Source organism: Gasterosteus aculeatus, chromosome 13 (assembly GCF_964276395.1).
Source record: "Gasterosteus aculeatus chromosome 13, fGasAcu3.hap1.1, whole genome shotgun sequence".
In the NCBI taxonomy this organism is placed as follows: Eukaryota; Metazoa; Chordata; class Actinopteri; order Perciformes; family Gasterosteidae; genus Gasterosteus; species Gasterosteus aculeatus.
Genome location: NC_135701.1, coordinates 19,468,993 through 19,481,396, shown reverse-complemented (window position 1 = coordinate 19,481,396; position 12,404 = coordinate 19,468,993). Strand labels below are relative to the sequence as shown.

At 49.5% G+C, this 12,404-nt stretch overlaps 1 protein-coding gene across 2 annotated transcripts in view; it reads right to left on the bottom strand.

Annotated features, from left to right (window-relative positions):
- Positions 1-12,404, bottom strand: part of notch1b (notch receptor 1b) — a 33,337-nt gene that overhangs the window by 13,204 nt on the left and 7,729 nt on the right. For both annotated transcript variants that reach the window (XM_040195350.2, XM_040195351.2), the window contains exons 3-17: positions 10,095-10,357; positions 9,557-9,895; positions 8,366-8,488; positions 8,044-8,277; positions 7,577-7,732; positions 7,090-7,275; positions 6,391-6,504; positions 4,024-4,137; positions 3,671-3,904; positions 3,452-3,562; positions 1,924-2,116; positions 1,646-1,791; positions 1,129-1,242; positions 337-456; positions 8-160 (exon numbers count right to left, since the gene is read on the bottom strand). In XM_040195350.2, the coding sequence (XP_040051284.2) occupies positions 8-160; positions 337-456; positions 1,129-1,242; positions 1,646-1,791; positions 1,924-2,116; positions 3,452-3,562; positions 3,671-3,904; positions 4,024-4,137; positions 6,391-6,504; positions 7,090-7,275; positions 7,577-7,732; positions 8,044-8,277; positions 8,366-8,488; positions 9,557-9,895; positions 10,095-10,357 (2,600 nt within the window). The remainder of the gene's footprint in view (positions 1-7; positions 161-336; positions 457-1,128; positions 1,243-1,645; positions 1,792-1,923; positions 2,117-3,451; positions 3,563-3,670; positions 3,905-4,023; positions 4,138-6,390; positions 6,505-7,089; positions 7,276-7,576; positions 7,733-8,043; positions 8,278-8,365; positions 8,489-9,556; positions 9,896-10,094; positions 10,358-12,404) is intronic.

Here is a 12,404-nt window from a genome sequence, read left to right as displayed (position 1 = left end):
AACGCACTCGGCTTGCAGTCGTCGATGTTGCTTTCGCAGTTGCGTCCGGCGAAGCCCGGCTTGCAGGCACAGCGGTAACTGCCCAAAGTGTTCTGGCACGTTGCTCCATTGCGACAGGGGTTCTTCACGCACTCTTTGATGTCCACCTCACATGTTTGGCCTTTGAGAGGTAGAAAGTGGAAGTCAGTGTCACCTTTTCTTTGAATGGTGCGCCCCAAAACAAGTACACGCCGATAACAGGAACATATTTTTGCGCCCAGAGTTGTTTATTCTGAATTGGGCTTTTCTCTGATGGGAGAGTGTAGAACTGTACGGTCTGCAGACGTTAACGCTTACCTTGCCATCCTTCAGGACAGACGCAGGAGAAGCTCTGATAGTCCTCTGACTCCTGACACACCCCGCCATGCTTGCAGGGTTTGGAGCTGCAGGGAGCCATCAAGGTTTCACAGTTCTCTCCTGTAAACACACCAAAAAAAAAGAAACAGCTTTCATTTCGAATAAATAACATTTGTAACATGTTAAACATTTGCTTTCGCTGTGCGATATCGCGTAGGAGTCATGCAAACCCAATCCAAAGGCACACAGAATCATCTTTCAATCAGGGCTATCACTAGATTCTAGCCAGGTTCTGTCAGTGTTAGAGGCCTGCAGAGACATTTCCCTATCTGTTTCCATAACACATGGCTCGCACAGGAAGCCGGCTCCACTTTCCGGCAATTGTGAAGCCATTTGCTTGTTCTGGGAGACAGGAAGCAGGCAAACAGGAAATGTGTCAAGCAGCCCGTTCCCACCCCGGGACAAGCTGAAGACCTTTTATTATTCAGAGTCCTGTGGATTTTTCCGAAAAGACGACTCGACAAGCACAAGAAAACTGGCCCTCGCCCTTTCCGTCATTATCTCTTTTGTCAAATATGAAGTCGGATGACATGAACAGATTTTCCTGCTCTCTTATCAGGGTTTTGAGTCAGATGTTCGGCGTCTTTGAACCCTGAGGAAGTCTTGCTGTTGAACTTTACAGTTATTTCATCCCCGCGGCACATTTTTCCCCCATTAAGTTACCGTACACAGGCTGTGGAAACTGGAAATGTCAGGACGCCGAGACATGAAATCCGCTTATTATTTTCATACCGGTGTAAGGCAGGATACAGTTGCACTTGTAGCCCGCGACGTCGTCAATGCACGTCCCCTGGTTGAGGCAGGGGTTGGAGGCACATTCGTTGATGTTGGTCTGGCAGTTGGGTCCTTGGGGGTTAGAACAGACACGCGCTTAAGTTTAAGGTCAACGGTCAAGCGGCGGGGGAAGAAACAACGCATACACACACACACACATTAACACACACTCATCCAAATCAAGGTCGGATGCCGACTTGAAGCGTTGAAGCCATTCAGCCCGGTGCCATGCAAAACATAAACGCAGCCCATTTAGCTTTAAAGCGCGGACCGGCTTCCAAGCTCTTAAAAGCTCAACTTTCCGGAATCTTTCGTGGAATCTTTTTCTCCCGCTAAAGTCCCAGTTGGGTCCTTGGGGGTTAGAACAGACGCACTCATGCTTAAGTTTAAGGTCAACGGTCAAGCGCCGGGGGAAGACACATTTAACGCATTCAGACACAGACAGACACACACACTCATCCACATCAATACTGACCGGTGAAGCCCGCGCGACAGGTGCAGACGTATCCGCTGGTCATGTCCTTGCAGGTGCCTCCGTTCATACACGGGTTGGATTCACACTCGTTGTTGTTGATGTCGCAGTTCTTGCCGCTCCAGCCGGAGTCGCACAGGCAGTTGTAGCTGATGTTGAGAGAGAGAGAGAGAGAGAGAGAGAGAAAGATGGCGTAAAAAAAAAATTCGTAAAGTTGTAGATATACCAAGAACGCAAACGCAATGTGCCTGGTTGACAGTCCGTGGGGGGGGGGGGCTCACCCGTTGATCTTGTCCTCACAGTGGCCGTGGATGCAGGGGTTGCTGAGGCACTCGTTGACCTGGGAGAAGCAGGTGGGGTCCTGGTAACCGTCGGGACACGCGCAGGTGAAGCCGTTGACGCCATCGATGCAGGTGCCGCCGTTGTGGCAGGGGTTGATGGCGCACTCGTCGATGTTGATGTTACACATGGGGCCTGGAAGTAGGGAGGGGATATTTCCTCAGTTTTGGTGAAATGCGCAAGATTTAAAAAAAACAACAACAAAAAAAACACCAACCACTACTCCTGGAGCTCTGTCATCAACACGTACAAAAACAAAAGGGTTAAAACAACAAGGCACTGTTTTTACAGGGGGATAAGTGGGGGGCGATTTCTTGCCCGGGTGTAGACAGGAAGTCTCTTCTAGCGGACAATAAATAGTCCCATACATAACCCTCCGCGACAAAACACCCCCTGGCTCATATTTGAGGGCCAGAACGCAGCGAACACAGAACTTGACAAATAAAAAGAGAAACGGCCTACAGCTGATTATATTAGAAGATCCAAATGAGGAGAGGAGAAGAGGAGGCTGCAGGGCAATGAGAGACAAGGAGAGATTCAGACTCAAATCACGTGTTGAACACCCCAGAAGGTTTGTAGGATCCAAAAGTATTTTTTTAGATTTAAGCGCTGTCTTAATTGGTGTCAGTCAAGTCATGGTAATAATTTTGTCTGTCAACGGGAAGGCCGTGCCCTTTATTTGGCGTATTATTTCAAATACAAAACACCAGCTCGCACGGACACACAAGTCCATATCTGCTGCAAATGTATCAATTTTCAGAAACATGAGGCGTTTTTGGTTCCGCCTTTTGTCGGCGACTTGAAGCGTTGAAGCCATTCAGCCCGGTGCCATGCAAAACATAAAGGCAGCCCATTTAGCTTTAAAGCGCGGACCGGCTTCCAAGCTCTTAAAAGCTCAACTTTCCGGAATCTTTCATGGAATCTTTTCTCCCGCTAAAGTCCCAGGTGACTGTGTGTGTGTGTGTGTGTGTGTGTGTGTGTCCTCCTTTGTACGAGAGGACAGCTCGCACTGTCCTAACAGCAGCCGGTCGGGGGACGAGCCGGAGCCGGAAAGTGACACCGGGCCAAACCTCGGAGGAGCGCGCTCGCCATCTGTCACCCTCCCCATCGGAACCCCTCGCTCCTTCCGCCCAAGCGTTCCACGCCCTTACTGCACCTTAAAACACTCAGTTTGTGAACCTGTCACCTGAGACCGCAGCCACGTAAAACCTTTCTTAAGTTGACTTTGGAGTGTAGTCTGCCGACTGCAAGGATTCAGTAGCCAGAAAGACAGAGACAGAGTCACCTGCACCTCAGCGGGGTCACTCAAGGATGCACAGAAAAATAGCTAACTTTTCAAAAATACGCTAAAGCCGCCACAAATCCCAACTCCCTCTTTGGGAGCTCCTAATCTCTAATGTGAGCTTTTTTAGAGAAGCGGCCACATGTTTCGAGGCCGGCCGATAAGATGACCGACTCCAAGTTTCCTACCCGTGTAGCCGGGTTCGCAGGCGCACTCGTAGCCATTGATCTTGTCGATGCAGGTCCCGTAGTCGCAGGGATTGCTCTTGCAGTCGTCAATGTTGATTTCGCAGTTGATTCCTGCCAGAAAAAAAGAAAGAAAAAAAAAACGTTCAGTAAGCTCAAATCTCAGCGCCGTGTGACCTGATCGCGTCCCCGCCGGGAGTGCTGTGTGCGCGCGGCGCTCACCGGTGGTGCCCTGTGGGCAGCTGCAGACGTAGGCGTTCTCTCGGTCCTGGCAGGTGCCTCCGTTCCTGCACGGCTGGCTCAGACACTCGTTGATGTTGGTCTCGCACAGCCGGCCGGTGTAGCCGGCTCTGCAGCGGCAGCTGAAGGAGGCCAGGCCGTCGATGCAGGTGCCGTAGTGGCACGGGTCGGAGTAACACTCGTTGACGTCCGTCTCGCAGTGCCGCCCGGAGTAACCTGGGAGGAAAAATGGTTGTGTTTTTTCAATAGGGTTTATCTCGCTGGTTGGTTCTCCAAAATGGCCTTTTAAGTTTCTGCTTCTATTATTTCAGCTTTTGTCGAAAAACCTGTAATACCTTCAGTGCACTCGCAGGTGTACTTGTTGGGTCCGTCCGTGCACTTGGCACCGTTTTTGCACGGCGTGCTGGCGCACTCGTCGACGTCTATCTGGCAAACGTTCCCAGTGAAGCCTGCAAAAATCAACAAGAGGGGATGAGTCTGTGTGTGTGTGGATGTGTGTGTTCAGACGTTGCTACTGTGTTCTCACCAATTCAAAACAGGTCCCCCCTCATAATCCTGAGAACATGCCATAGGAGCAGACATCTGCATGTTAATTAACACTACAAACTCTCAAACTCCCCTTTCACTTCTTTTCAGCACGACTCCCAAAGGCGTACGGGAGACTGGGGGAAGCGATTTGTTCAAAGCGAGGGAGGGGAGGGAGGGGAGGGGGGCAAGAAAGAAAGTTGCGAGGCCTCCTGACCAAGGGGTTGAGAGACAAAGGAGGCCCTGTCTGCTCAACGCAACGCCAAACTGAGCCCGTTGCCTCTTTTGTCCCCCCCCCCCCCCCCCCCAAACCTTTCCATCACAATGTGCATTCTGCTGTCTTGCTTTCAACCCTTCTCCACCCCTCGCCGCTCCCTCCCCGCCTCTAAAAAGAACCAGCTTGACCTTCGACCCCGCGCAATTCAAACTAGTTGTCATTCAAAATCAACCAGCAGCCCTTTTCTCCTTTCTTTTTTTCCCCGGAGTTATTCTCATCACGGACATTTTATGTGATCACCTCTCTGTCACATGATGGTAGAGTCCAAGGAAGAGTATGATGTCGTCTGATGAAGAGATAAAACGTTTGAGACCCCCCCTGTTCTCCCCCGCCGCACCAACGCGGGAACACACAGGTGGTTTCAGCTAAAAAGACGGACTGAGTTGCAGTTAATCCGTTGAGGTAATATTTGGACTGCAGCGTAGACACGGTGGAAACGTGCCCACGTGTGTGTGTTTGGAGTTACACGTAGCACACAAACTGTGGCTGGAATGTCATTTAGTATTTGCTTTATAGCTCATAACAGCCACTTTTGGGTTGCCAGATTTAGATTTAATTTGCATTATATTAATTTAAGTGAAGGATCGGCAGTTGCAAGCCGGATTAACTTCAGTGATTTTTTTATGCCAAAATGTGCTGCAAAAGTTACGTTTCCTCACAGTTGAGTCACAGTCCCCAGTGAAGGAATTTCGTCAGATGCATCCACACGCACAAAGGCGGGAGAGTAAGTGTAAGCATGCATAGGGGCACACACACACACACACACACACACACACGCACCTCAACAGCCTAGCCATAAAGGGATTTAGCCCCAGACTGCTGGAATCAGACATTTCAATGGCGCTCAGTGGGGTTTCCATGGCTATTCCATGTACAGAGGTAATAAGAGGGGGACCCTCGCCTCGGGCAACGGGGACAAATTTACATCTCAAGCAGGGCGGTAAAGACCCCTTCCCCTTTTTTGCCCCTCCCTTCCTGCTCCAGCATAACGGTCTGTGCCTCTCAGCACCCCTTCTCCCCCCCCCCCCCCCAAAACAACACTTTCACCGCCACCACTTTATGCTGCTTCCTCACACAATCCTCACTCGCTGTCACACACAGTTTTCTTAGGCGTTAAGCTCCAGTGTTCCCTCTTGTACACCCTCTATCAATTCTAAAGCGTCCTTGTTGGGGTGTCTCTCTTTCTTCCTTTCTTTTTCCTCTCAACAGGAGGAATCCTGCCTCACTTCACCCGGGCCGCCTTTGATCCAAACGACTCAGAGCTTCTCTATTTTCCTCCTCGAAAACAACGAATGAAATAAAAAAAATTAAAAAAAAATCACTTCCACTTTAATGATCCCAATGAAAGAATGCGAAACAAAAAAAATACATGAAAGATACAGGAATTTGATGGCCGTTCCTTTTCTTTCTTCTCGCCTCTCTATCCAAGATTCAATCGTTGCGTACCGTCACCCCCCTGAACAAAAACATCAATACCTAAAAAAAGAAACTCCATTTGCATTTCATGGAACAAAACAAGGGGCTGGCAACCAGCTTCCCTTAAAATAGTTTGAGCTCACTCATCAGACTTGTTAAAAGGGATAAAAAACTTGTTTAGAAAGTTCAAACTTCCTCAAGCCTTTTCCTATAGATCCCCCCCCCTCCCCACCCGACGCACTCTTCCTCGACTGCTGCGGGCTTTTTTTGGGCTACCTGCACCAGCGAAAGCCTGCCTCAGGGCTGAGATTAGTGCCTGTCCAGAAAGGTGTGTGTATGTGAGTGTGTGCGTGTTTGAGTGAAACACAGAGAGACAGTAAGGTAGAGAGAGAGAGAGAGAGAGAGAGAGAGAGAGAGAGAGAGAGAGATCGACCTCTGTGGCCCCCCCCCTCCCTCCCTTTCTGCAGCAGCGCGGCAGCCTCACCTGTGGGGCACTGGCAGTGGAAGGCGTTGATCTTGTCGATACAGTTGCCGTTGTTCAGGCAGGGGCTGTGGGCGCACTCGTCCGTATCGACCTCGCAGAACTCCCCCTCGTAACCTGTCCAATTAGCAAAGGAGGACCAGCAGGGAGTTGGATTGGTTGGCCACCGAGAGGCGTTTTCACACTGCTGCTTTTATATGTATAAACATATATACTGCTGCAGTTCTTTTCTTGATTAATCATAGTCAAAAATGTATGTTTAAGGTGACATCATTTAATGGTTGACACATAAAGACGTAAAGCCTCCCAAAAGACAAAGCAGCTAATCCCTCATCAATTATTTAAAGAGCAACCGGTTACTTACTAATCAACTAACCGGTTCATCTCTTTTTCAAGATTAATAGATCAATTATTTTCTTGCAACAGTAGCTGAAAATTGTAAAACAGCCCTTCTGTGACACCGTCAAAGGGCTCGTAGTATCTGACCTACAGCTCAAAACCCAAAGACTTCAACCATGAATGATATAAAACAGAGAAAAACGACAAATCCTCTACCTCTTTTTCTCTCATTTAATGGATTAAACTATTTTAAGTCTTTGTGACTTAATTTATTGCAATTCATCAATATAAATCCACCAAATAGTTTCAATGTGCACATTTGAAGAGCCACGTGAGCATGAGGGGTTTTTTGTACCAACTTACCTGGCATGCAGATGCAGTGGAAGTCTCCTATTTGGTCCAGGCAGGTGGCCTCATTCATGCACGGGTTGGAGATGCACTCGTTGATGTCCAGCTCGCAGCGCGGCCCCACGTAACCCCGCTGGCACTTGCACTGGAAGGAACCTTTGGTGTTGATACACTTCCCTGCGTGCTCACACGGGTTGGAACCTGTTTGAACAGATAAGTACTTTCAGCCTTGGCGAAACGGGCCCGCTTCGTGTATGTATGACAACCAGACGATTTGGGGGTGGGGGGTTAATGTTGTTTGATGAAGTCAAACCGGAGCCACGACTGTGTGATCAACACAATAATCCCCATGAGGTTTATTGCGAATATGGCCACAAATATGGCCGTTATCGCAATAATGGTTGAACAGCTCCCTGAGCGAACAACGGTTGAAAGCAAGCAGTTTAGGCTGAAAGAGATTAAGGTCAATAAGGTCAATAAGGTGGGGTAGTGTGACTTTTACCCAGGGAGCACTCGTCCACATCCTGATCGCACGAGGCTCCGATGTATCCCGACGGGCAGGTGCAGAAGTGGTTCCCGCTGACGGGGTTGGTGTCACAGTTGGAGCCTTTTTGACAGGGGTTGCTGATGCAGGCGTCGTCCAGCTGGCACAGCAGTCCTGGTGGTGACCCACACAAGAGATGGACTTAACCTCCTCCCGTACAGTATGACGCACTACTACAAATGCACATGGCAAAACGTGTCTTGGGTTAAATATCCCATTTTATTTTGGGGAAGAAACCTGCCCACTTTTCAGTGGTCGATCACGTACAAAGGATCTGATTTATGTCCCTTTTACAACCGTGCACCATTTAAAAGTGACGTTTCACTGGGGAATGAAGATGCTTTTTGCCGTATAAGTGTGTTGCACATTGACATAAAACCCTTTTCCTGACAATTTCCTGTCAATCGGATCAAAGGTGCAGGTACCTGTGCGGCCGTGGGGGCATTCGCAGTAGAAAGAAGCCACGCGGTCGTGACACGTGGACCCTTGGTGGCAGGCGGCGCTGGCACAGTCATCGATGTTCTCGCTGCAGTCATCGCCGGTCCAACCGTTCACGCACACGCACTGGTAGCTGCCGTAGGTGTTGTGGCACGTGCCGCCATTTTGGCAGGCGTTGGGCATCAGCTGGCACTCGTCGACGTCCTCTGTGCAGAGCTGACCTGCGGGGGGCGGAGCGGCGGATCTGTTTACCGACATGCCCCATCTCCATCTTAAGTTGCTCGGATCTGATTGAAGTGATCAGCTGACCTGTGAACTCTGGTTTACACTGGCAGTTGTAGGTGTTGACTCCATCTACACACGTCCCTCCATTCTGACACTCGTGACCTGGACAGTCATCGATGTTATGGTTGCAGTTTTTTCCCGTAAAACCTGAAATGAAGAGTGAAATATGAGCAAAAGGCTCCTGCCGGGGGCCTCCAGATTTTCAGTTACTAATTTCTCCGATTTCAAGAGAGTGAAACTAACTCTTCAGTTAAATGTGGTCAACCGTGTTTTTCCTCCCGAGGAGAGATGGCAGATGTATCCTCTTGAGGTCTGCGGAGACCTTGCTGTGTAATAACATGTACTCTGCTGTACAGTTACAGGCTGTAACCACTGGACTGCACATGTGGCACCAGCGTAAAACCAGCGATGGAATGGGATTCATAACAGCAATGTGTTATTAGTACTCAGTTCTAATGGGAATAAACATTTTCAGTGTGTGGAACGGGACACCCTCTAACGGGCATCATCATTTGACCGCACAAGATGAAACAAGGACCCACAACGATGCTCCATGATGCTTTTTTCAAACTATTCCAAAGTTCACATTTAAGGGGAAGTTATATTCCTTAGGGGTAAAAAAAATAAAAACAAAAGGATTTTAAAGAAAGGTGTTTTCAAGGGACAGCTTGTTATGGACTCAGTGGTCAACAGACAAAGACCAGGCAACTTTAGTCTGTGCAAAGGCGGCGAGGTGGAGGGCACGACGAGTCCCAGCAAGCTGCGCTCCACACTGCTACGTGAAAAGGATGTTGCCCTTTCACCATTTCCTTATGATAAGCCCCCAGGTCTTCCTGCTCTGCCTAGAGCAGGAACACACACAGATGTATGCAAAAAAACGCACGCACAAGCAGCAACACCGGCGCCTTAAATGACATCATCCCCCTGAAAGCACCAACAAGCGGGCAGTAACGTTTGAATTTAACCTGACGGAATATATCACTTTAATTCCACAGGATCTGGTTGATATTTTACCTCAAAACCTTTCTACTAACTAAAATAACAGTAAATGTGTTACAGACGAAGTCACCAATCCCGTCTCCACCAAATATTTAGGTCTAGAGGCTCGATGACGCAGCAAATATTTGTCGGCTAAAATAGTGCTAGTAGCCTTCAAGTAAAAAAAACCCTCCAACCCCCCCCCCCCCCCCCCCCCACACGGGGTCACCTCCCTACCTGGCACACAGGAGCACTCGTAGCTGGTCTCTCCCTTCTGGATGCAGGTGCCTCCGTTGTGGCAGGGCGACGGGTTGCATGGCAGGTAGCGGCTCTCGCAGTACTTGCCCGTGTACTCCTGCGGGCACTGGCAGCGGAAGCCGCCGAACTCGTTGACGCAGGCACCGCCGTTCCGGCAGGGCGACGGGCTGGCGTCGCACTCGTTGACGTCCTGTTTGCAGGACTTGCCGGAGAAGGACGGCGCGCAGGTGCAGATGTACTGAGAGTCGATGGCGGAGCACTGGCCGCCGTTGGCGCACGGGTTCGAGGCACACGGGTCGGCTTGTTGGCACAGTTTACCTGAGGGCCCAGAGAAAAGAGGCTATAGTATCGGCTACATTGCACCAGTCATTTATTTTTTGATGTATAAGGAGGCATAAATCTGTAGTTATCGTCTAGTATATCACCTCACAACCCTTCAGATATGTCCCGAGTTACTGCCGAGTTAAAAAACCCTGCATCCCTCGTGCTACCTCCTTGTGGTATTGTTCTGTGTTACCTGACCATCCAGGTGGGCAGCGGCACTTGTAGGTCTCGAGACTCTCCAGCTCGCAGGTGCCTCCGTTGCGACACGGCGAGCTGACGCAGACATTGTTGAGAGGCGTCAGGCAGCGGCGGTCGGTGAAGCCCAGTTTGCAGGTGCAGTTGAAGTCCACCGCGTTGCCCTTGGACACGGCGCGGCACGAGCCGCCGTTCGTGCATGGCGAGGAGGCGCACGGGTCACGGAACTGGCAGCTGCTTCCCACGTATCCGTCCCGGCACCTGAGGAAACACAGGGGGAGGAATGAGACGGATTTTTGGAGGAGATGAATGACTGATGAATGGCGCATCTTTATCTCAGGTCTGACCCTCGTTTGAAAACTAGTATTTCCTTTTATCTGTTATCTGTAAAAGGCTCAGATAACTACATAGTGTGGTTACTTGACGCCAACAATATGGAATTTTCCTTTTCATGCAGCCTAGGTTATATAAACGACTGATTCAAGATTCTGAGCTTTGGGCCCCCATATAAGTAATTATTTATTAAATAACATCACGAAGCCAAACAATTTCCAGATGATCTCATAAAATCCTCCTGAAAGATAAATCACTCAACTAATAAAAGTCTGTTCTTTCTCTGTTTGAAATTAGCATGACAAAGAGTGGACTCGGTCAAAGGGGATTCACAAACACCATTTTCTTCCATCCAAGTTTCTTCAGCGGAGGAAGAGGAAGAGTTCACCGGGGTAAGACAACACTGGCCCGAGGGTCATCGCCTCGCTTTGCTACACTGCACACAAATCAGCTGCTCGGGTAACAAACGGGACGAAACATCCATTTCTCTCAAACGACTTGTTTTTACAACGCGGCAACGCGGCGATGACAAACCGCGCTTCAGACAGGACATTCGTCTTTCTCCCGTGTCCCCCCCCAAACAATGTGTTTAAGGCTGTAAAACGGAGTGTGTGGGGGGGGCAGAGTCCTGTGATGTCTCTCACAGGTTGAGTCATAAACGCATTTCGGACCCCAGCGAACAAGTTCCCAGAGAGAGAGAGAGAGAGCGCGACCCTGGGACACATTCTCACATTAACAATTACAATGGAAGGAGTTGAAGGGAGTCCCCTGAGAATACGCACGGCTCAACAAAGAGGGGCCACACACACGCACAGCGCGCACGCACACACTCTGTCTTTCCGAGCGTGCACACCTCAAATGACATGACATTGACAAACATTTCCTAATACCCAATATTTGCGTGATTTATTATACAAACATGCCAAATAGTTCCTTGTTCCTGCTTTTTTGAGGATGTGCTCTCTTGTTTTGAAGCGTTTGCTAAAAGCAGAGTTGGTCATTTCAATATTTTTGTTGACATCTCATTACAGCTCGACAGCAATCGATGCTTTGCTAAAATAAAAAAAGCGATACCAATCCAGGGGGCAGAGTCAGTCGTGCAATAAGCCCATGCGTCAGTGGATGACAGGGTGTGAGTGGATTAATGATGTTTAAGTGCTTAAAGTTGCCCAAAGACAAAGAAAAGCACAGCCCATTAACCACTTACTGACAGGACGGGCTACCTGCCTGTCCACCTGACCGGCCCAACAATAGCCACGTCCGTTTTTTACCTTTATTATGATATTCTCATGTTCATAATGACAATGAATTTTTGGGGGCGTGGCTTTGCAGGGAGGCCTGAAGGTTCGGGTTCGGGTCAGTGTTGCCAACTTGGGGACTTTCTTGCTGGATCAAGTTTTTTTTTTGGCAAGCACTTTCATTTGAAAAGACTCAATAGCGGCGACGACGAGAACAACCCCGAAAAAAACAACAGAAAACTTGCAGCTTTCGGAATTCATGCTCCTAATCCGTCGTTTCCAGAAGCGAGGGGACGGGAAACGCAGCCATCGCGGCACCTTTCAGCGGCCCTCAAGTCTGAAATGCGCTCGCTTTGACCCTTTTGTCAGCACTCATTCATCCGGAGAACAGGGCGGCATCTATGGCACAGTGTTTGAGCTGCAAGCCGACGGCATGAAACTTCAAAGGCCCTCGCCCCCAACCTAGACGCCCGGTATTCTTCCCTCCCCGGGGAGGATATCAGACAGGAGATGGGAAGAGGATGAGAAAGAAGAGTCGATGGCGCTGCCTGAAAGATTTGTGGAGCACGAATTCCTGCACGCAGGGAAATCACACGGGGGAATGCCTCGAAAATCTAAATCTCTGCGACTTTTTTTTTTCCATGAATACGCTGCGCTTTGCTCTCACGCAGAAACGACGCCGCATGAAACTTCCGGGCCGACATCAAAGCGGCCGTCCCACAGAAACCCGCTGCCCC